This window comes from Anomaloglossus baeobatrachus, chromosome 7 (assembly GCF_048569485.1).
Source record: "Anomaloglossus baeobatrachus isolate aAnoBae1 chromosome 7, aAnoBae1.hap1, whole genome shotgun sequence".
Taxonomy (NCBI): Eukaryota; Metazoa; Chordata; class Amphibia; order Anura; family Aromobatidae; genus Anomaloglossus; species Anomaloglossus baeobatrachus.
This window is the reverse complement of record NC_134359.1, coordinates 285,795,199-285,819,752: the sequence shown is the minus strand read 5'-3', so window position 1 is coordinate 285,819,752 and position 24,554 is coordinate 285,795,199. Positions and strand designations below refer to the sequence as shown.

At 50.3% G+C, this 24,554-nt stretch overlaps 2 protein-coding genes across 5 annotated transcripts in view; one reads left to right on the top strand and one right to left on the bottom strand.

The window, feature by feature from the left end:
- The window catches only part of CHTF18 (chromosome transmission fidelity factor 18), a 250,478-nt gene extending 243,938 nt beyond the window's left edge, over positions 1-6,540 (bottom strand). For all 3 annotated transcript variants that reach the window (XM_075318322.1, XM_075318323.1, XM_075318324.1), the window contains exons 1-5: positions 6,408-6,540; positions 5,908-6,117; positions 3,690-3,831; positions 2,945-3,140; positions 2,750-2,845 (exon numbers count right to left, since the gene is read on the bottom strand). In XM_075318322.1, coding sequence (XP_075174437.1) covers positions 2,750-2,845; positions 2,945-3,140; positions 3,690-3,831; positions 5,908-6,117; positions 6,408-6,492 — 729 coding nt within the window. In that variant the 5' untranslated portion in view covers positions 6,493-6,540. The remainder of the gene's footprint in view (positions 1-2,749; positions 2,846-2,944; positions 3,141-3,689; positions 3,832-5,907; positions 6,118-6,407) is intronic.
- Positions 6,541-6,660: 120 nt separating this feature from the next.
- Positions 6,661-22,970, top strand: RPUSD1 (RNA pseudouridine synthase domain containing 1). 2 transcript variants are annotated; one of them, XM_075318325.1, is made up of 6 exons: positions 6,661-6,690; positions 14,475-14,673; positions 14,746-14,869; positions 14,946-15,048; positions 17,331-17,432; positions 19,653-22,970. In XM_075318325.1, the coding sequence occupies exons 2-6, from the start codon at positions 14,492-14,494 to the stop codon at positions 20,024-20,026; spliced, it is 885 nt and encodes a 294-aa protein (XP_075174440.1). In that variant the 5' UTR covers positions 6,661-6,690; positions 14,475-14,491; the 3' UTR covers positions 20,027-22,970. The 2 variants fall into 2 exon arrangements, with proteins under 2 accessions (XP_075174440.1, XP_075174441.1); XM_075318326.1 differs by having other exon boundaries at positions 6,662-6,690; positions 14,478-14,673.
- Positions 22,971-24,554: the final 1,584 nt, after the last annotated feature.

Genomic DNA, 24,554 nt, shown 5'->3' with positions numbered 1-24,554 from the left:
GCGGACTGCCACAGAGTTAGCGGATGCCACAGCTGTATGGCTAGCCGAGTCTAGGACTGCGTTCATGGCGTAGGAAGAAAAAGCTGACGCTTGAGAAGTCAAAGACGCAACTTGCAGAGCAGAATTACGTGTGACAGCATTAATCTCAGCCAGACAAGCCGAGATAGCTTGGAGTGCCCACACGGCTGCAAAGGCCGGGGCAAAAGACGCGCCCGTGGCCTCATAGATGGACTTCACCAGGAGCTCTGCCTGTCGGTGGCATCCTTTAGCGATGAGCCATCTGCCACCGATACCACAGATCTAGCCGCCAATCTAGAGACTGGAGGATCCACCTTGGGACATTGAGCCCACCCCTTAACGACTTCAGCGGGAAAGGGGTAACGCGTGTCAGAGAGGCGCTTCGTAAAGCGCTTGTCCGGAACCGCTCTGGGCTTCTGGACAGCGTCTCTGAAGTTAGAGTGATCGAAGAACGCACTACGTGTACGTTTGGGGAACCGAAACTGGTGTTTCTCCTGCTGAGACGCCGACTCCTCCACAGTAGGAGGCGGGGGAGAGAGATCCAACACCTGGTTGATGGACGAGATAAGATCATTCACTAATGCGTCCCCCTCAGGTGTATCAAGGTTAAGGGCGACGTCAGGGTCAGAACCCTGAGCTGCGACGTCCGCCTCGTCCTCCAGAGAGTCCTCAAGCTGGGAACCCGAGCAGCGTGAAGAAGTCGGGGAAGATTCCCAGCGAGCCCGCTTAGCCGGTCTGGGACTGTGGTCCTGGCAGGAGTCCTGCGCGTGGGACCTAGGGCCCAACCTGGGAGCGCGCTGCGGCTCGGACCGAGAGGGACCTGGAGGTGACGATCCAACAGGGGCCGGGGCCTGTGTAAGGACCGGTCTGGACTTCAAAGCTTCTAGCAGCTTGGCAGACCATTTGTCCATAGACTGAGCCATGGATTGTGAAAGTGACTCAGAGTTTCTCAGCAAAAGAGGAGAACTCTGTCCCTGGCACCTGGACAGGGGGAGCAGGGGGGTCTACATGAGCCGAGGGGTCCACTAGTGACCGAGGCTCCGGCTGAGCAAGTGAAACAGGGGTCGAGCATTGCTCACAGTGAGGGTAGGTGGAACCCACAGGTAACATAGCCCCACAAGAGGTACAGGCCGCAAAAAACCCCTGTGCCTTAACAGCTTTGCTCCTTGTGGACGACATGCTGTTGTCTCCTAGGAGAATGATCACTGAGGGTATATGGGCAATAAAGGGTATACAGCCCAACCGAACAGAAATATATACATAAATACGTATCTATTCCGGCACCCTAGGGGGGACCAGCACCGGGTGACCGGTGTGGCTTACCGACCGCTAACAAGCGGAGTGTGTGCCTCCAGATTCCCAGCTTTAGGTCCCCTGGAGCTGTGAGAGCTGTTCCTGAGAATCCTCCACAGGCAGAATGCCCAAAAAATGGCTGCCGGAGATCTCAGGGGAGGAGTGGAGCCGTGGGCGGCGCCAGGAAAGTGCGGGAATCTGGGGTCCCCACAGTGATCAGTGAGGAAAAATGCAGGATGCTCCAGCCCTCACATCCGACGTCAGGTCGGCAGTCCCGCCCTTACCCCTGACAGGCAGGCCCGGGGGCGGGATTTTTGCGACTAGGCCGCGATGAAGCCGGGGACTAAATTTGAGACCGCGCCCGACAAGCAGGCACGGTCGGCGCGGAAGTCCGCCGGTCTTCACAATCCAGCAGCTGCCGCAGCATCCGGGAAGAAGGTGCGCTCCTGCACATTCCCCAATGGGGACACAGAGTACCTTAGAGTTGCAGGGCCCGGTCCCTGAGGTTGAATATACTGCGGTCCGGCAGATTCCCACAGGGGCTGCGGAGGGAGCACGGTCCCAGCAACTGGATGACCGTTCAGGATCCCACTTCTCCCAGAGCCGCTAAGGGATGGTGAAGGAGACGGCATTAGGCTCCGGCCTTTGTACCCGCAATGGGTACCTCAACCTTAACAACACCGCCGACATAGTGGGGTGAGAAGGGAACATGCCGGGGGCCCCGTGGGGGCCCTCTTTTCTTCCAACCGACATAACTAATATGAGAATGCATGAGTGGATGTGTGCCTCCTTCCACACAAAGCATAAAACTGAGGAGCCCGTGATCCACAGGAGGGTGTATAGGCAGAGGGGAGGGGTTACACTTTTTAAAGTGTAATACTTTGTGTGGCCTCCGGAGGCAGAAGCTATACACCCAATTGTCTGGGTCTCCCAATGGAGCGACAAAGAAAAAAACGCACTGCACTCGCAGTACACCGGTGTACCGCGAGTGCAGTGCGAGAATGGCAATAGCCAGCTACGGAAGAGAGGAAGATAAATCCCTCCCTCCCCTCCTCAGCAGCTATGGTCCTATCGCACGATCGGACCTCGGTCACACGGATACTTGGCTCCTGCTGTGCTGCCAGTGTGAGCCGAGTGTCACGCCACGCGAGGATCGCAGTAGTCCCCCGTGTGGCCCCGGCCTTACTGTCTGCAGCTCTCATATCACGTTGACAGCGCTGTCTGCAATTTCCAGGCTCTGCAAGCGTTGACGGCACAGGCGGAATGGCTGCTGCACCGTCGGCATAACATCACCGCTGCAGTCAAACACCAGAAACCAAGGCAGCTATGGACCCAGGGAGAATGAGCACAGCTGTTTGTTTATTTTTTACACCCAAGCAAGTCTATAGGCAGAAGATGTGATCAAAGCGGAATACCCCTTTAATGCAAGGATCATTACCTCATCAGCAATCTGCTCCTTTAAGTAGGAAATCGAAACTCCCAGTAGATGAAGCTGCTGTTCACTTCTCCAACTGAGGCCTGCAATTTTAGTACCCTAAACAATAAAAAAAAAAAATTTCAAACTAGAATTAAAGATAAAAAGTTGGTCTTAAAGGGTCTGGCGTGTCTAGCTTCTTCATTAAGGATTACTTACCTGAACCCCAGTCCCATCCTGATCATCTCTCAAGGTCATGTACACCCTGGTGCCGTCACTAGAAGTCACGTTCACGTAGTCCTCCAGCACTGGCGGCCACTTCAGAACGCGCTTCTGCTCCACTTTTGTTGGTGTGTCTTGCAGAGGAGCCATATCACTAACATTAAGTGCATCGTAGCTCAGAAACTTCAGTTTTCTGTAAAAGGAGGACAAGAATATATTTATTTTTTTTTTTTTAAAAGAGCTTTACTCACCCTCCCCAGGTCCAGTGAGGAGTCTGCTGCTGCTCACAGTGTCTATTAATGTCTGCAGCCCTAACGTCACGGTACTGCAGCCAGGCTGTGAGCTCAGAGAATCATTCCAATAACTTGGGCAAAGCTATTGAGATCACTGATTGGATGCAGCGCTGTCAATGTGCGGTCACTGCTGCAGTTAAAAGTCAGTGAGCGTAGCAACTCTGCGCAAATTAATGGCATTATCTTCTGAGCTCACTGACTGGCTGCAGCGCCGTGACCTCAGGTCTGCAATCAATAACAGACACTGGGCTTAGCGGCAGTGAATTGAGCTCTGGACCTGGAGAGGGTGGGTAAAGCACAGCAGAGGGCACAGGGATTTTCCAAAGCCAGGAAACGTCTTCAGCTGAATCTGAGAATCCACTGCAGGCTGCTGGGAGTTGTAGTTTCCTAACAAATCGGAGATCACAGACATAAACATCTCCAAAAGCATTAGTCGTGCATCGTCATACCTGTGCTGCGTCTTCTGTGTGAGGTCGGGGGATGGCGGAGGAGTGATGTCATCACTTTTTTCCGGACTCGCTTCAGATCGATCGGTCGCTCCAAAGTCTAGCTTCTTAACAGCCTCCATTTTTGGGCGCTTCGCTTTGGGAGCTACAAAACGATAAAAAAAAATATTTTTATTTTTACTTCAATTCTTCACCATTTTTAAGATCTTTGCTTGCTGTCAGTGAACGAAGAAACGTTTACGTTGTACAGACTTAAGGTACCATTACACTTATCGACGCTCCAGCGATCTGACCTGGCAGGGATCGCTGGAGCGTCGCTACATGGTCGCTGGTGAGCTGTCAAACAGGCAAATCTCCACAGCGATCAGAGATCAGCCACAAGCGACCCGTGTAACGACGCTGTGCTTCGTAACCATGGTACACATCGGGTTACTAAACAAAGCACTTTGCTTATAGTTACCTGATGTGTACCTTGGCTATGTGTGCAGGGAGCCGGCTTCTAGAAGCTGTGGACGCTGGTGACCAAGGTAAATATCGAGTAACCAAGCAAAGCCTTTGCTTGGTTACCCAATGGGCATCTTGGTTACCAGCGTCCGCAGAAGCCGGCTCCCTGCACATTCAGATCGTTGCTCTCTCGCTGTCAAACACAGCGATGTGTGCTTCACAGCGGGAGAGCAACGACCAAAAAATGGTCCAGGACATTCAGCAACGATCGGCGACCTCACAGCAGGGGCCAGGTCGCTGCTGGATGTCACACACAGCGATGTCGCTAGCAAGATCGCTGTTGCGCCACAAAAACAGTGACTCAGCAGCGATGTCGCTAGCGATGTCAATTAGTGAGACGTGGCCTTTACAGTTGAGGGTCTGAACAATCTTTTGAGTGAAATACATGATCCATCTGATCTGCATGATACATGGTAACCTGTATGGCGGAGGCGCTTTTCTCACGGAGGATTGTCCAGATGGGGTCCCCTAATAACATGGGGCACAGCATGATATAAACCTATAGATCCTGACACTTGCTAGAACTTCTGAAGTATGGGATCTTTCAGTGCACTGCAGCGTCTCTCAAAGTGAAAGGCAGCGCTCTCGCTCCTCGCACTAACCCAGCATTGTTGCATACATGTCTAAGGTCTTACCAAATAGTAGCCGCTCTTTTTCTCCTATACTACCCCCCCCCAAATGTGTAACTTGCTGCCATTTAGCACCTTTTCTTTTTTTTTGGGGGGTGGGAGTATTTTTTAATCTGACAAGGCTCTACCTCCTTTCAATTTCTTTTTTTTGTGTTTACTTGGGCCTAAAAATAATTTTTGTAGTAGGGTTTCAGCAAACATTTTGCCTTCTACAGCCTCTGTGTGCGGCACTGTATTGCTGGAGGTGGAATGAGTAAACTGAGAATCTGTCAGTGAGCTCCTTGTGAGGGGAATTTTGTATCTCTTAGGCTGCTTTCACACATCAGTTTATTGCCATCAGGCACAATCCGGCAAAAGCTTGAAAAAACGTATCCGGCGTCTGTTGCCGCCGGATCCATTTTTTCCCCCATAGACTTTCATAAGCGCCGGATTGTGCTGGATGGCCATGCGTTTCATCCGTTTTTTGGCAAAATTTACTTGTCCGGCGGCCGGATGAAACGTTGAAGTGAAGGTTTTTGTGTCCGGCAAAAAAACCTGATCGCGCCGGATCCGGCGCCGTACGGCGTGTTTTATAATAGAAGCCTATGGACGCCGGATCCGGCATAATGCGACAAAAAACTGATCCGGACGCCGGATCCGTATTTTTAAACTGAGCATGCTCAGTATCACACCGGATCTGTAAAAAAACTGAAGAAACTGATGGAAAAAACTGATGCAACTGATCCGTTTTTTCACTGGATCCATCGCATCAGTTTTTTCACCGGATCGTGCCTGATGCCAAAAAACGTGTGTGAAAGCACCCTTATGTGACTTCCTGGGAGCTCCTCACATCTGATTTATGACCTCAGACCACATCACAGTTGAATGTGACACAATACAAGGATCCTGTAAAAGCAAAATGGTGAAATATTTTTAATGAAACCTGACTGCAAAAAAAATTATTCAGGCGTTTCAGCCAAATCTGAAGAGTTTTTCTATTAAGTGTGAACGGAGAAGCAGAAATTACATTCCTATGGTTTGGTGAACGGATTTTAGCGCAGGATTTGAGCTAAAATCCGCGTGAGCAGCACCGGATGTGTGACACGTACTGATCGGTGGATCGTAGAGGCTGTCGGACGCCTCGTCCTCGTCTGACAGGTGGAGGACGGCAGCTTCTCGCTTCTTACGCTCCTCGGCGGTGCCCACGCCATTAACGCTCTGGCGGTCTCCGGTGTCGTCGGCCGAGGTGATCGCCTCTTCAAACGACAACTTGTGGCGGAACTGCGAGGTTTTTGGTGCCGGCTGGGAAGGCAGATCGTCTGTCAACAAAGCAAAATATCAAGTTACAGCGCGAAGACGTGATTACTCAGCGGAAAACGGTGCTCAGCCCCCAAACACTACAACTCCCAGCATTCCCTCACAGCAAAAGGTCTAAGAGGACAGTATGGGAGTTGTAGTTTTGCAAAAATTGCTAATTCCCAATGTAAACCAGGACACAGCCCGCCGGTAGAGCCGGGAAACTGCGAGAAAATTAGAAGACTGCGCCACTTTATGTTATCTAGCTGATACAACTTTATTGATATAACACAGCGGACAGCACGCCCCTCACCTTCCAGCTCAGCGAGGACCTCCAGCTCTGAGGCGAACTGCTCCTCGTAGTCATCCTCCACCCCGTACAGCTCGTACTCGTCCATGGCTCACACAGACGCCGACATTCCCGCCAAACATCCACTTCCGGGTGAGCGCATTCCGCCTGTCACGTGACCAGCCGGCTGCTGAGGTCTGATTGGCTGTGGAGGGGAGAGCGGCTCTCGGATTGGTTAGAACGCGTGCAGCGTGGTGTGTACAGCGCAGTGTGGGCGGAGCACGGGAGGAGAGAAGACGTCTGTGCGGTGTGTACATAATACTGTGTCATGTGTGTATATATTGTGTATATACTGTGTGTATACTGTGTGCACATAATACTGTGTACAGTGTGTGATCTGTGTCCGTAACACTGTATGTAATGTGTGGTTTAATTATGTATATATACTGTGTATATAATGTGTAATGTGTACAGAATACTGTGTATAGTGTGTATTTACGGTGTGTAGTGTGTATATACTGTGTACAGAATACTGTGTATATACAGTGTGTATAGTGTGTATATACTGTGTACAGAATACTGTGTATATACAGTGTGTATAGTGTGTATATACTGTGTACAGAATACTGTGTATATACAGTGTGTATAGTGTGTATATACTGTGTACAGAATACTGTGTATATACAGTGTGTATAGTGTGTATATACTGTGTACAGAATACTGTGTATAGTGTGTATATACTGTGTAGTGTGTGTGTATATACTGTGTACAGAATACTGTCTATAGTGTGTATATACTGTGTACAGAATACTGTGTATACTGTGTAGTGTGTGTATATACTGTGTAGTGTGTGTGTGTGTGTGTGTGTATATATACTGTGTACAAAATACTGTATATACTGTGTGTAGTGTGTGTATATACTGTGTACAGAATACTGTGTGTATATACTGTGTACAGAATACTGTCTATAGTGTGTATATACTGTGTGTATATACTGTGTACTACAGAATACTGTGTATACTGTGTATATACTGTTTGTAGTGTGTATATACTGTGTGTTGTGTGTGTATATACTGTGTACAGAATACTGTGTAGTGTGTGTGTATATACTGTGTACATAACGCTGTGTGTATAGTGTGCAATGTGTGTGTAAACAAATGTGTATATATATATATATATACTGTGTCTACATAATAATGTGTGTATACAGCATACCGTGCATATAAACTGTTTTTCTCTGTCGTTTCATTGGGGGACACAGGACCATGGGTTATGCTGCTGTCACTAGGAGGCTGACACTAAGTAAACAGAAAAAGTTAGCTCCTCCCCAGCAGTATAACCCCTGAGCCGGAGGCGGGCTCAATCAGTTTTTTGCTTAGTGTCGTAGGAGGCTGATGTGGGCCGACTGGGCCCCCTTCAGCCACTTGATTTTTTGCGTTATTTTTTCATTTTTTCTCAGCGGCGCTCGTCGCTCTCATCTGTGGTAATTTTCTTTTTCTGCAGGTATCTTTTCTCTACCTCATCTCTCGCAGCCCGTGTGGGTACCACTCCCCTGGGTCGCAGAGGCTTGAGTCGTCGGGCCCTCTCCCCCGTCCAATTCCACGGTACCACTCCCCGGTTGGCACGCGGGGCTGAACTTTTCTGGGCACCCCTATTCACCCTGCGGTACCACCCCAAAGGGTCGCAAGGGGCATACAGCAGGGACTGGACCTCCGCAGCGCATCTGGATTTTTTGGATGGGACAACGCTGCTACATTTAGGGGCTTCCACCCCAATGGCGTCCAACTCCCCGCCTTCTTCAGCCTGCTTCCTGGTGCCCGCAGCCATTCCTTCGCTGAGCGGAGCACACAGGAGCATGTGCAGAGTCTCAGCCTGCACACTGGACAGCGCGCCGCGGATCAGGTAGGACCCCTACCTTCTCCCCCCTCGGACGGCTGCAGAAATTTAGGCCCCGGTCTGGGCCTACTCGCCGGACTCCCCCGCTGCGTCCGTGGAGCTCCCTGCCGACTCCGAGGTCGGGCGGCCCCGCATCGCTGCTGCGCCGCCGCCGCTTGCGGCCGGGTCCGCCGGCGCTGCCCCTGTACCTTTAACGGCTTCAAACGCCGCCGCCACCTGAGGTCGGGTCCGCCGGCGCTGCCTCTGCCCGCAACGGCACCTCGGCTCGGCCACTGTCCTCGGTCCCCCAGGCCGCCTACCGCACAGCGCGCCGAGAATCCTCGCCGCCGCCTGCGGTCGGGTCCCCCGGCGCTACCTCTGCCCGCGACGGTACCTCTGCTTAGGCCCCGTCCTCGGCGTGCCCAGGCCGCATCCCGCACAGCGCGCCGAGGATCCTCTCCGCCGCCGCCTGCGGCCGGGTCCGCCGGCGCGGCCTCTGCCCGCCCCGGCACCTTCAAAATTTAGCCCCCGGCTTCGGCCCTGTCCTCGGCGTCCCCAGGCCCGCCTCCCGCACGGCGCTATTGGACGCCGGCCTCTCCGTTCCCGCCCTCCGCCGTGCTCCAGGCATCACTTGGGGGGTGGGGGATATTTTTTTTTCCCGCTCACAGCGTCCATTTTAAATAAAGAAAAAAAAAAAAAAAAAAAGAGAAGAGAATGGGAGTTATTCCAGACTACTAGTCTGGGTTTACTGAGGCCGCAGCATCACCTTCTTTTTCCGGGGGAGAAAATAAAACACACTTTTCTTTAGTGGGTATTTTTTATTTTAGGTCGATTTTTATTAAAAATTTTACATACATGAGTTTTTTACACCTTAACTCTTACAGTACTTTTCGGGCACTTGTTTTGCTTCACCTTTTTTATATCGCGCTCCCAGCTCGAGATTTTAGTTTAGTCCCCTCCGGCGGGTTAATGCCCTGTCTCAGGTCATAGATCCCCTCGCCGCCGTCCCTCGGCTTCGCGCGCATGCACTGCGTCCCCGGCCAATACTCGGTTATACCTTCCATAGGTCTAGCGCAATCCCCTCGGGGAGGTGAGTCTCGTACCAGGGACCTTTCCCTATGCTAGAAGCGGACCCTACAGGTCTCGTCTTTTGTGGCCCCCCTGTTTTCCACCTTATTCCCCAGGTCCAGACTGCTTTTTCTCCGGCAGTCTTCCGACCTCTCGGGTGATGGCCCAGGCTTTCCACCTCTGTTGGACTCCGAGCAGGACCTGGATGTTTTGGCGCATGACTAAAGGCCTGCTGGAATTGGTGAGTCAGGCCGTAAGGCTACGGACAGCCCTCTTATCTACATGCACGCAGGTCCCCCTTAAGTCATTTGGAGCGGACCCTTGATGTGCTCAGAAGACATCCAGAGCTCTCTGAGTTACCGCGTGCTCACAGTCAACTGCCAGACACGACGTTTGCCAGCGGTAAGTCTTGTCATCGTCTTTATTCCCTTCTCCAAAAAGGGGTCTCGGTGAGAATGGGCATGCCACACTGGAGTCGCTGAGTGATCACAGACAACAACCAGACACGGCGTTTACCTGCGGTAAGTCGGGTTAGTGTCATTATCATTCCCCCAGAGGGCTCTGGAGAGAGGGGGCATGGCACCTTGCAGACAAGAAGGTGGGGGCCCCTGCAGGTTTTCAGTGGACATCCAGTTCGCCGTGTGACGGCGTGATCACGGATATTCCCCGGACACAATTCTCACCAGCGGTAAGTCCTTTAGATTGTCTTACCCCTCCTCGTAGAGGGCTCCGTGATGAAGGGGCACGCTATCCTGTACTTGACCCGCCTGGGTTCCTCCTGGCTTCTCGTCCCTATCGTGACGCTCCGCAGGGACTCCACGGACACTCTACGCAGCGGTCCGCGCTCCACCTATGCCGACCCAGGACTGGTTATCAGCTTCAGTGAGTACCCTCTCTTCACAAAATCTGGTGTCTGCCCGCTACACGGCCTGAGCCTCTAACATCAGTGTACCTACCCGTCGAGAGCTCTGACTCGGGATCAGGAACGCAGATTCGACATCTAGGAAGTCGCTGACTTCCTTTCCGGCTCTCGGGATCGCCCTTTCGGAGATAGGCGAGTCCAGTTTATCCCCTAGGCTACGTCAGGGTAGACTGGCTACGTAAGGGAAGGGTACATCCCTTTCCCGGCATCGGCCCTGATGCACCAGGACTCGTTCCCTCACGCTAGGTTCGTCAGGGAGCCTTTATCCCTACAACAGCCGTCTCCGCCTTGCGTGGCTGCAGACCGTCCCAGCTTTCTAACAGTGCTTGCAGGGATCACGATCCCTACGCATCCTCAGGCTCTCTCTGCCCAGGAACGACCGGGAGACCCAGAGTCTCCCTTCAAGGATCCTCGCCTTGAGGTTTAGACCATCATCATCATCACCTTTCGCTACTAGGGTAGCTGAGCTACAGGAAGGAGTCCTCCCAGACCCGGCCCGGTCCATCACTCCTCAGGCACGGTATTCGAGCCGTTCAAGGGTTGCTACTCCTCACGCAGGAGCAGTTTCCCTCCTGGCACAGGGTCCCGCGGCTCTTTGCCTCCCGCTCCCGTTTTTTCCCTTCGGTTTTTTGCTATGCGAGTCCTCGACAGTCTGTGGCGGTGTTAGCGATGGTGCACATACCAGATTTCATCCCAGACTCTCCAACGGAACACACTGAAGAACGGGGTCAGGAAGGTTCCGTCTTTGAGGGTGACCGGCCAATCTCCTCCTAGAGGACCAATCTTCGCAACCATCCCTGAGAAGCTTCCCTTTCCTCCTCTGGAGCTTATTATCAACCGTCACCAGCCTCCCGTACTAGGGTATGCTACCCCACCATTCCTCGGCACGGTCCCGAGGGACACCCCTAGAGTGTCGTCTCCCCTTCAACATTCCGGACTCAGAGCCATTCGGTTAGCCCGGTTACAATTTCTTCTCTGGGTCGTATTGTCCAGTCAGGTTCCAGTCGGACCATGCCACAGCAGTGATGTGCATCATCCACCAGGAAGACGCAGGGAGCGTCATGGCAAGGGAAGAGGCCAAGAGGTTCTTGCTCTGGGACGGGCTCTTTCATTCGCTAATCTCGGCAGCACATCCCGAGCGTGGACGTTTGGCCGGTTGATTTCCGCGGTAGGATAGGTCTCGCGTAGGTAAAGGGCTCCAACAGGGATATCAACAGCCAGATCTCTGGCGAAGGAAGACCTTCAGTCGTGACTTTTTGGCCTTCCGATCCAACTCTCAAGTCAATGGTGCGTCGAGTACGCCACCTGCTCTGGACTAGAGGACGACGCCCTAGACCGGTCGTGTAGCCTGTTCAGGCTCTCGTGCATCTTCCCGCGGCTTTCCATGATCTCGAGGTTTCTCAAGAGGGACCTAGGCAGGCGATAGCTCGGGAGTGGCCCAGGCGAGCATAGTTTTGCATAACTTACTCATCTCCTCGCAGATGCCCCGTGGCTCCTTCCAGACCACCAGATTCTACCAGGACTCAGAAGTCCCAGGTTCCATGGCCTCACCAGTGGATCCCGGATGCTGGCTCGGTCAGGTCTGTGAACAAGATGATGACAGACATTGAGGAGGGCCTGGAATCCAGTTCCCTCGAAGATTTATTTCCACTTGGAAAGAGCACCCCCTGTGGTGTGAGGACCGCATCTTCAGAGACTTTTCACTTTCCATCAATCAGGGCCTTCGCTCAGAGAAACGTCCATCTGGCTCGGCGTTTTTCATCGTTCACTAGAAAAGTGGGACCATAATCCAGTGATGAGTTTGCTCAAGGTACCCCTTTTTTCCCTGCTCCCACCTGTTTTTGATAGGTGGGCTCCTCGTGGCCATCTGGTTTTTACAGACGGCATCAGGGCGGACAGCCCTCTCGTAGTCTTTTCTCCCCCTTTTTCCGCTCCGCCAGTAGGATAAGGGGGGGGCTCCAGCCAGAACCCTTCGTTTCTGTCCGAGACACCTCGGCTTTCGTTCCAGAAGAGGACTTTAGGTTTCGTTTTTTGTCGGTTCTAGGCTCCCCTCTCAGCCTGAAAGAGGCATAGTTCGTTCTAGGGCTGGTACGAGCCCTCAGTCTTTCGTGTCTGCAGGACACCATTTTTTTGTCGGTTACACCGACTGTCAGTCCAACCTTCCACCCTTTCCCAGGAAGCATAGGCCGGCGCCAAGGGCCTGAATATCACATGGATCCTGTCCTCCATATATGAAGACTATCGCATGAAGGTCGGACTTCCGCCGCGGTCTACCGAGCAAGGGGCACCCTTGAACGATTGGGCTCCAGACGTCGGTCAACCAGGTCCTCTGGTCCGCCACCCGATCTAGTCGGCGTACTGTTACTAGTTTCTAACAGGTTCTCACTCAAGCTTCGGCAGAGGCCAGCCTTGGTGTAAGGTTTGCGGGTGGCAGTGGCACACCTGTAACAACGTAGGCGCTTGTAGGTCCGGGTCAGCCCGGCAAGGGGAAGCAACTTCCTTCCTATCTCCGGTGATGGTTTTCTTCCCACCCAGGGACTGCTTTTGGACGTCCCATGGTCCTGTGTCCCCCAATGAAACGACAGAGAAAGTAGGATTTTTGTGTACTCACCATAAAATCTCTTTCTCTTAGTCTTCATTGGGGGACACAGCACCCACCCTGCTTGTGTTTTTTGTTATATATGACATGCCTGTTTCCCCAGTGCCCATATTCCCAGGTCACTGGTCACACGACTGTTCGTCATAGTTTTTTACCTTGTTTTATCCAGGATTGTTGGTTCTCCTCCTACTGCTTGTGCACTAAACTGATTGAGCCCGCCTCCGGCTCAGGGGTTATACTGCTGGGGAGGAGCTAACTTTTTCTGTTTACTTAGTGTCAGCCTCCTAGTGACAGCAGCATAACCCATGGTCCTGTGTCCCCCAATGAAGACTAAGAGAAAGAGATTTTACGGTGAGTACACAAAAATCCTACTATGGTGTGTAGTGTGTGTGTGTGTGTGTACTTAATACTGTGTGTGTGTGTGTGTGTGTATCCAGTGTGTACTGTGTATATACTTTTGTGTAACGTGTGCTGTGTGTGTATACAGATTGGTGGGCACATATACTGTGTGTACGTAATACTGTATGTCTGTATATAGTGTGTATATACTTTGTGTAATGTGTGTATACTCTGTATAGTGTGTGTATACTATATATAGCGTTTAATGTGTGCGCATGATACTGTGTATAGTGTTTGTGGTGTGTGTATGTACATAATACTGTGTATAGTGGGTGATGTGTGTACATAATACTGTGTATAGTATGTTGTGTGTATATATGTTAAATGTAATGCATGACTGCAATGTGTATAATGTATATGCCTTGTATACACTGTATAACATGTATGTAATATGTATATTATGTACACATGCAATGTTTATAACGTATCACTATGTATATATTGTATGTAATGCATATGCGTTTATTCTGCCTGAATGTAGTACATATTTGTGAGTGTAACTATATATAGTACCTGTCAAAAGTTTAGACACCCCTGATCATGCAGTGGTTTTTCTTGTTCTTATTGTAATGTGCACATGGTAGATTCAGACTGAAGGCAGCAGAACTACGAAGGAACAAATATGGAAACAAAGAGTAAAGAAATGTGTGACACGCACCACAATGTGTTACACCTTAGGTTCCTCACCGTACTCCTTTTTACTCTGATCATGGCTGCACACCCCCTCTGCATTCTTTCCAGCATCTTCATCAGGTCGATACCTGGAATGGCTTCCAATGAATCAGTCGCCTTGTCAGTAGTTGTTATTGTGGCATCATCAGTAGTCAGAATGTGTTTCCGATCATCAAAAGTGTTTTGCAGAGGCTGTGTTGGTGCCGAGCCCTAGTCCACAACTCTTCTAAGCTAGAATATGGCAATAAATACTCAGCTAAGTAAAGATATGACAGTTGATCATTACTGGAAGATCGGTCACTAAAGAAAACTGCTAGAACATTGCAGGTATCCTCAAGTGCTGTCATGAAACTAGCTTTCATAAGAACCAAAAATGACCTCTGCTGCAGAGGATAAGTTCATCAGAGTTATCAGCTTCCGAAAACTTTTGACTGTACTGTGTATATATAATGTATGTAGTGGGTGTGTACGTTCTGTATGGATGGTATTTATGTATCCGCTGTGCTTACATGACACATATCTCCTCCTGTCTTGTTTTGCTTCCTTCTTGGTGCAGCAGGTGCCTACGTGTCCATGGAGCCAGGAAGTATAGAGAACCTGTGCCTGCTTCACCAGAGCCCGGATTTCCTGGTGGTGAACAAGCACTGGGACATCCGCATAGACAGTAAGATGTGGTACGAGAAGCTGACGGTGCAGAGGCAGCTCAAGCACCGCTTCCCGGAGCTCGCCGACCCCGACACTTACTATGGCTTCAGGTGAGTTCCCGTCCTGCACGTCCGTCATGTTATTGGGTCCGTGCGGATTTACTGCATCTCATTGCCTCGCAGGTTCTGCCATCAGCTCGACTTTTCAACCAGCGGCGCCCTATGTGTCGCCCTCAACAAGGAAGCCGCCGGCCGGGCGTACAAGTGCTTCAAAGAGCGGACGGTCACCAAGGCGTACCTGGCCCTGGTAATGATGAAGTCTCCTTGAAGTCTTATCCATTGCTTATGTATTCACACCCACTCACGCTGCCTCTTCTCTTCAGGTCAGGGGCTTCGTAGCAGAGAGTCGCATGACCATCACCATGGCCATAGGCAAAAACACGCAGGACGGACTCACACACATGATGTGCGTAGAAGGGACAGAGGGTGAGTACTGATTGTCCGTATCTTTGTCAATAAAGTTGGTTGAAAAGATTACATCAAATTCATCATCAGCTATTTATTAAGGAATTAGGAAGGGAGCAATATGACAACGCTGGGGAACCCTAGGGGCATCATTAACGCGTGATTCCTTAAACTGGTTATCCACATATTGGGACAATTTTTTTAGTGCCACTTAATTGGTTGCATTTTGGGTAAATAGATCATTTTTGCAATTGGGTTTCATTTAATATTTTGCACCGTTTGGCTTTTACAGGCTCTTAGTTTTCCTGCACATTCGACTTTGATGTGGTCTGAGAGAAGCTCAGAAAATGACAGATAAGAATTACAAATGCTCCTATTAGACCGAGCTCACTGACAGATTCTCTGTTAACTCATTCTGCAGCTAGCAATGACAGTGCAACACAGAGACTATAAACAGCAAAGGGTCCCAAAAAGGTTTTTGCAACCCAACTGCAAAAAACCCAATTTCAAAAATGCATGCATTTAAGAAAAGAAAAACAGTAAAAAATATTGATCCAAAAGGTGGACAACCCCTCTAATAATGTGTCCTGGGTGTAACGACTGTGTCTCCACGATGGCAGACTCTGCACCGTCGCAGCTACAGCCACAAAATTTTGCACACTCACACGTCTGGACCACAAGAGCGTCATAGGCTATGTTGTGAGGCAAAATTTTAACCCCGCACGTTCCAATTTACCAATCAATTTTGCCCCTATCTACATAATGGGGAAAAAGTGAAACGAAAGGTGTATCCGCACCGTCGCATTTACAATCACAAAATTTTGCACAGACACCTCATGTGACCCAGGGAACGTCGTAGACTATGTTGTGACAGAAAAATGTAACCCCGCGCTTTACAGTTACTCTCCAAAATACATGCCTTCATTAAAGTAAATGGAGCCTGGAACTACAGGTTATTAGTAGGAGCTGTGATTGGTTGCTATAGGAACAAAAGACATTCATAGTATAAAGCGGGCTTTACACGCTGCGACATCGCTAATGCGGAGTCGTTGGGGTCACGGATTTTGTGACGCACATCCGGCCGCATTAGCGATGCTGTTGCGTGTGACACCGATAAGCGATTTTGCATTGTTGAAAAACCGTGCAAAATCGCTAATCGGCGACACGGGGGTCCATTCTCAATTATCGTTACTGCAGCAGTAACGAGGTTGTTCCTCGTTCCTGCGGCAGCACACATCGCTGCGTGTGACGCCGCAGGAGCGAGGAAGCTCACATTACCTGCCTCCCGGCCACTATGCGGAAGGAAGGAGGTGGGCGGGATGTTACGTCCCGCTCATCTCCGCCCCTCCGCTGCTATTGGGCGGCGGTTCAGTGACGTTTCAGTGACGTCGCTGTGACGCCGCACGGACCGCCCCCTTAGAAAGGAGGCGGTTCGCCGGTCACAGCGACGTCGCCGGACAGGTGAGTATGTGTGACGGCTGTGGGCGATGTTGTGCGGCACGGGCAGCGATATGCCCGTGTCGCGCAACAGATGGGGGCGGGTACCCACACTAGCGATATCGGGACCGATATCGCAGTGTGTAAAGTAGCCTTTAGAAGCTTATATGTGAGGTAATAAGACGTCGGTGGGGAGACAGATAGAGAGAGACAGAGAGAGACAAACAGGGAAAGAGACAGACAGGGAAAGAGACAGACAGACATGCAGACAGGGACAGAGACAGGCAGACAGAGAAGGAGGAGACAGCCAGAGAGACAGACAAAGATAGCTGGGGAAAGACACAGACCTTGATAGAGACAGACGGGGAAAGAGACAGAGAAATAGAGACAGACAAAGACAGGCAGACAGGGAAAGAGTCAGACAGGAAAAGACACAGACAAAGAGACGGGGAGACAGACGGGGAAAGAGACAGACCTGGGAAAGAAACAGACCTGGAAAGAGACCGATGGGGAAAGAAACAGAGAGATAGAGACAGACAAAGAGACAGAGACAGGCAGACCTGGAAAGAGACAGACGGGGAAAGAGACAGATCTAGAAAGAGACAGACGGAGCACATTACTTGGCCAATTTAGTTAAATCTGTGTGGAATATCTGTGGTGTTGAAATATATGTTGTGAAATGCTTCTATTAGCTTAGTTTTTGCCTTTTAATAACATTTCTATCTATTTGTTTTGTGTTTTTTGTGTGCAGAATACATTTTTGTTAATACATTCTATTTTGTTAACAGCAGTTATTAACCCGGGCGAAGCCGGGTAGTACAGTTAGTATATATATAATAAAATTATCATTGTTCTGCCCTCCCCAGGGTGCGAGAATCCCAAACCTTGCCAGACGGACCTCCTTGTGCTACAGCGTGGATTATACAAAGGAGACCCGGTCACTAAGGTCTTATTGCAGCCTCTTACAGGTGGGTAGTATTGGGGTCTATAGAGGGGTATTACCATATTGATATTTCTAAAATATCCCTTAACTTAAAGGGGTAACCTGGCGCAATCCAGAGCCGCTTACTAATGACGTCACGACTCCATACAGCTACTTGGGATGTGTTGATTGTGCACACTTTTAGGCAGGTGTGCACCAAAAGCCCCTGTGCCTTACTCACCCTCCCTGGGTCCAGTGTTGAGTCTTGTTTGCTGCTCCTGATGTTTGTTATTGTCTGCAGCTCTGACCATATTGACGGCGCTGCAGCCAGTCATTGAGCTCAGCAGCTCGAGGTGACTGCATGAGATACACAGCTGCCGAGTTCAGTTAGTTATGTCATGTCACATGACAATTGTAGGCATGGGGATCAGCGGAGGAGACTCTGCACAGGACAGCTTTAACGTCAGTGAATCTGGATGGTGCTGGATAACCTTTGTAATGATTGCTGGAGGCCTGTCCTGTGGGAACAACAGCAATTGTGAGAATAAAGGCTACTTTACACACTGTGATATCGGTCCCGATATCGCTAGTGTGGGCACCCGCCCCCATCTGTTGCGCGACACGGGCAAATCGCTGCCCGTGCCGCACAACATCGCCCAGAGCCGTCACACATATTTACCTGTCCGGCGACGTCGCTGTGACCGGCGAACCGCCTCCTTTCTAAGGGGGCGGTCCGTGCGGCGTCACAGCGACGTCACTGAAGCGTCACTGAACCGCCGCCCAATAGTAGCGGAGGGGCGGAGATGAGCGGGACGTAACATCCCGCCCACCTCCTTCCTTCCGCATAGCAGCCGGGAGGCAGGTAAGGGGAGCTTCCTCGTTCCTGCGGCGTCACACGCAGCGATGTATGCTGCCGCAGGAACGAGGAACAACTTCGTTACTGCTGCAGTAACGATTTTTAAGAATGGACCCCCATGTCGCATTTCACAACATATATTTCAACACCACAGATATTCCACACAGATTTAACTAAATTGGCCAAGTAATGTGCTCCGTCTGTCTCTTTCTAGATCTGTCTCTTTCCCCGTCTGTCTCTTTCCAGGTCTGCCTGTCTCTGTCTCTTTGTCTGTCTCTATCTCTCTGTTTCTTTCCCCATCGGTCTCTTTCCAGGTCTGTTTCTTTCCCAGGTCTGTCTCTTTCCCCGTCTGTCTCCCCGTCTCTTTGTCTGTGTCTTTTCCTGTCTGACTCTTTCCCTGTCTGCCTGTCTTTGTCTGTCTCTATTTCTCTGTCTCTTTCCCCGTCTGTCTCTATCAAGGTCTATGTCTTTCCCCAGCTATCTTTGTCTGTCTCTCTGGCTGTCTCCTCCTTCTCTGTCTGCCTGTCTCTGTCCCTGTCTGCATGTCTGTCTGTCTCTTTCCCTGTTTGTCTCTTTCCCTGTTTGTCTCTCTCTGTCTCTCTCTATCTGTCTCCCCACCGACGTCTTATTACCTCACATATAAGCTTCTAAAGGCTACTTTACACACTGCGATATCGGTCCCGATATCGCTAGTGTGGGTACCCGCCCCCATCTGTTGCGCGACACGGGCATATCGCTGCCCGTGCCGCACAACATCGCCCACAGCCGTCACACATACTCACCTGTCCGGCGACGTCGCTGTGACCGGCGAACCGCCTCCTTTCTAAGGGGGCGGTCCGTGCGGCGTCACAGCGACGTCACTGAAACGTCACTGAACCGCCGCCCAATAGCAGCGGAGGGGCGGAGATGAGCGGGACGTAACATCCCGCCCACCTCCTTCCTTCCGCATAGTGGCCGGGAGGCAGGTAATGTGAGCTTCCTCGCTCCTGCGGCGTCACACGCAGCGATGTGTGCTGCCGCAGGAACGAGGAACAACCTCGTTACTGCTGCAGTAACGATAATTGAGAATGGACCCCCGTGTCGCCGATTAGCGATTTTGCACGGTTTTTCAACAATGCAAAATCGCTTATCGGTGTCACACGCAACGGCATCGCTAATGCGGCCGGATGTGCGTCACAAATTCCGTGACCCCAACGACTCCGCATTAGCGATGTCGCAGCGTGTAAAGCCCCCTTAAGGCCTTGTAGCACTGCTCCGGTCACCCGCTCCATTCATTGCGTGATGTAGCCATGCTGTGGTTCCCCTGCGCAGCCGGATTGTCAGGAGCAAGTTGCTTTCTTTGATATAGAGACCCTGCACATCTTGTGGGGTAGCCATCATCATTCTAACCACCATTTGTTTGACTTTCAGGCCGCACCCACCAGCTCAGAGTCCACTGTAGCGCCCTGGGTTATCCCATCGTGGGCGACTTTACCTATAGCTTTAAAACTGACACAGACCCCTACAGAATGATGCTTCATGCCTACTACCTCCGGATCCCCACCAACCGAGAGCTCATTGAAGTCACAGCGCTCGACCCTTTCCGGCCGGATTTGGACTCCAGTTGGGTGCCCACAGACACCATCCGCAGCCTGAGCGATGCCATGACGGAAATTGTCAGCAAGCAGGTGGAGTCCGATAGCAAGAAAGAAGTGCAGAAACCACCAGAAAGGCCGTGCAAGAAAGTGACGGAGCGGGAGCGAGCCGCGTGTGAGCAGTGGTTATCGGAGTGGGCCGGTGAATAATCCGCCATGGTAATGCTCCACCGTAGTGTATACTGATGTGTATACTGCGCCTGCCATCTTGCCCGGGTAACATCGTAGCAGTAGCTCAACCTCTCACCGCTGCTTGGACCACAAAGCACTGCTTCAATGCATCTTACCCGTCACCAGCACAACGGCATCGACAACTGCTTGGGTATTTTAATGCACGGGGGACAAAAAAAAAGGTTGTCAGCGACGACCGCTGCTATTTTAACGTTTACACGTGTCTATAATTACATGAGGGCTTAGGACCAGCCCGAACGTGAAGCTTCATGGGTCCCTGTGGGGATTTCATCTACTATTTTTTTCCCCCCGATTTTTAACTTTCTATAGGAGCAAACTGTCCACTTTATTCAGGTGATTAAGGATCATGTAGGGACTCCAGTGATCCCTATTTAGTAACACCCCCTTCCCTCTCGTGGTTGGAGCCTGGGATAAAGCGTCTGAAGCCATATTCGGATTTTTGCAGTGTGGTACATTTTTTATATATATATATATTTTATTTTTTTTTTTTTTATAGAAGGCCATTACACTATTATTTTTCACTGTCTTTAATGCTGTGCCTTTGCTTTATTCAGAAGGGACACAGCAAAGCCCTGTTCTATGGATCGGTGGGGGTCTCTGCAATCAGTAACAGAATCCTTCTCATGCTTTGCCCCTGTACGAGGCCTAACACAGTATATGAGCTTTGTCTGGCATGTCCCTTTAAGCATGCAACCCAAGTGACAACCAATATGGCCTCCATTATGCTTATTTTTCAACTTTCCTGGACTGTTCATAACTCTACATTTCCAGCTCTTATATTGCTCCATAACAAGGTTTTTAACCCTTCACCCAAGGGCGATTTTCCGTTTTTTCTTTTTTTTTTTTTTTGCTCCCCTTCTTCCGAGGGCAATAACTTCATGATTTAGGACGTACCTCTGACGGGGTATGCGGCAGAGCAGTAAGGGACGCCAGGCTAAGGAACAATCCGGAGGGCTTTATTGGAACCACAAAGATAAAGCACCAAACAAATATAAATCCTTGAAGTCTGCAAGGAGTCCACAACAAAACAAAAGATCCAGGGGCACTGCCTGGTATTCCGATGCCAGGGAAAATAGGGCAATGGTCCTTATATGAGTTCCTTGTGTCCAATGTAGGAACAATAAAACACAATCCCAAGTGGCCACTGATCTCCAGTCTGTAACAGTCCATACACAGGCCCTAGGATCCAGCCTCAGCTATAGATCCTAGTGCTTCTCCAGCCGAGATCCAACTAACCTAACATGGGTCTCATTGTTCTTCTCTTGGGATCAGCCCCTTAGGTGGGCACACCTCCCCCTAGACATCTGATACATGAATGGACTTTAGACTCCTGGCTCTGTTCTGTTTACCAAGTTGTGGTTGGAGAAGTCCCATGCTGAGAAGAACAAACAATCTCCCAGCAGAAGCAGTACAAAGGAGGGACAGACTATTACACCATGAGCACAGGCGGGGGAGGGACACGCTGTTACAGTACCGTTACGTCCTAGGCCGTGAAGGGAAAAGGTGTTTTGTTTTCACAAATAGGTATTGTCGGATAGAACTCGTAAAAACAAGCAATTTTGCAATTTACTGCTCATTAAAATTTGCAGCCGTTCTTGAGATATTAACATTTCATTTGTTTACAGCGCGTTGCCTTGGAGACTTGACCATCGCTAGCGCCCCGAGAGCGGGCTCTGGCATTCTCTGCATTCATTGACTATGGGACTGTTAAATACAGCGCTCTGCATTTTTTGGCAGTTCCATAGATGATAAACTGGACAGAGGCAAAAAAGGAAAACCCCCTAAGGAACGCAGTAATAGTGACCGCAGCATCTAGGTAGTTAGTGCTCTTTAATACCACAAGTACAACCGAATATCATTGGCAGGCACTACCGTTTTCACATACTAAGCCTCTAGCACATCTCTTATAGATGGCGGGCCATGAAACCCCCTAGTCGCCCTATTGTGGGTTTTTACAAGATTAGGCCTTATTCAAGAGAACTAGCCTGGCTGCCCATAGCAACCAAGCAGAGCTCAGCTTTCTTTTTACCACAGTGACCAATCAGAGTTCTGCTTTCACTTTACCTCAGCAGTGTGAAAAATAAACGAGTCCCAGACTCTTTTCTGTGAGACGCCTCAGTTTTTGCAGAGGGCAGTCGTGGGTTTGGGGGTTTTTTTGTGTGTACAACATGGCGTATCGTGATAATGGAGGCCGATGTACACACAGGGTCATTCACTGAAATGCGTGACTCCTATGGTGGGCAATTTCCGGATATTTCCATTCTGGTTATCAGCAGCATACATTATTTTGTTTGGAAGTGAGTAACTGACCCAAAAAAAAAGGGAAAATAATATTAAAATTCGTAAAAGCATAGCTAAAAAATAAAATTATATTTAGTATCATCATGTCTATTAAAAAAAGTAAAAAAATAAATAAAAAGTATAACATTTATGCCTGTGTGGGGGGGGAAAAAAAATCTTGACTCCAGTCTTTGTAGATCACTTTTATTGCATTCCCCCCCCCCATAAAAAGCAATCAAAATTTCATATACACCAAAAATCATATTAATAAAAACTACAACTACAGCACAAAATGCAAAACACAAATCCAGAAAAAAATACAAAAAAAATACAGATTTAAAGGGTGAAACAAGTGACTTATATATCATTTTTATTTATTTATTTTCTAAATCGCTTGTTTCAGCCTTTTACATCTGTATTTTTTTTTGTATTTTATTTAATTACAAAAAATATACAGTGGAACCTTGCTTAACGAGAACAATCCGTTCTGGGAGTGTGCTTGTTAACCAAGTTACTCGTTCAGCAAAGCAAGATTTCCCATAGGAAATCATTGCAATGCAGACAATTCGTTCCACAATGTGTTAAAGGGAACCAATCATCAGGATTTTCGTGTATAAGCTGCAGCCAGTGCAGTACTGGCACTATCAGGCACAGGCTGTACATACCATTGGGGTGCAGCTCGGGTATTTAGGCAGTGAAATTCATCTTTATAAAGTTTGAAATTTCGTGCACTTTTTGATTGACGTGTGCACCTCTCTGTTAATGTCCGAGCGGGTTATGCAGGAGTTCCCCGCCCCCCCACCAGCCTGTTCCTCCCTCTCTCCTGATGTCCGGGCGGGTTATGCACATGTTCCCCGCCCCCCCCGCGCCGCCTGTTCCTCCCTCCCTCCCTCTGGCTGTATGTAAATTTCTAATCTTCAGAAACAAGGCGCCGGAGTGGGCCTCTGCGCACAGCGCTTATCTCCGGCGCCATGTTTCTGAAGCCCGCATCACACAGCTTGGTGTTAGAGGGCGGCGCATGCGCCCTCGCTCCTTCAGATCCCGTTGTGACCGCAGGAGCGAGCGCGATCACAACAGGACTGCAGAACAGCTGATCGGAGGACGCGATTACCTGCTGCTCCTGTATCGTGCCGCCCCAGGACACCGGGCCAACACACCAGCCGGTGTGACATCGCTGTGGCGCCGCCCTCTCAGACACCAAGTTGTGTAATGCGGGGGCTTCAGAAACATGGCGCCAGAGATAAGCGCTATGCGCAGAGGCCCACTCCGGCGCCATGTTTCTGAAGATTAGATATTTACATACAGCCAGAGGGAGGGAGGAACAGGCGGCGCGGGGGGGGGGCGGGGAACACGTGCATAACCCGCCCGGACATCAGGAGAGAGGGAGGAACAGGCTGGTGGGGGGGCGGGGAACTCCTGCATAACCCGCCCGGACATTATCTGCAGAGGTGCACACGTCAATCAAAAAGTGCACGAAATTTCAAACTTTATAAAGATGAATTTCACTGCCTAAACACCTGAGCTGCACCTCAATGGTATGTACAGCCTGTGCCTGATAGTGCCAGTACTGCACTGGCTGCAGCTTATACACGAAAATCCTGATGATTGGTTCCCTTTAAATGTCCCATCCTAGTCCCCTATTCTCATTCCACACATGCACAAACGCACACAAACACGTACAAACACACACAAGCACACACGCACATGTTATGCTCACGTTACCTTCCGTTCCATCGCCGGTCTCCTGGGACTTGCGGTTCTCTGGTACGGGGCCAGGCTGTGTATCGGTTTACCATAACGACGAGGGAGGAACTTCCGCGGCCAGAGCGCTGACGTCAAAGACAGAGCCGCTTGCCACTCTGGCCAGTGCGCTGCCTTTGAGTAGCGGTGACAGGAAGTTCCTGCCTCGTCGCTATGGATGCCGATGTACAGCCTGGAGTGGAGTGGAGCGGCGAACTACAGGACCCAGGAGGCCGGCAATGAAACGGAAGGTACACTATATTATATGCTCACCTTACCTTCCGTTCCATCGCAGGCCTCCTGGGTCTTGTAGTTCGCCGCGAGGTCGTCGCGATGTACCCGGGAACTACAAGAACCATGAGGCCGGCGGTGGAACGGAAGGTAAGGTGAGCATAATACTGTATGTGTGTGTTTTGTGCGTACATGTGCGTGTTTGTGTGGACTGCAAGTGCGGGTCAGAGCGCGG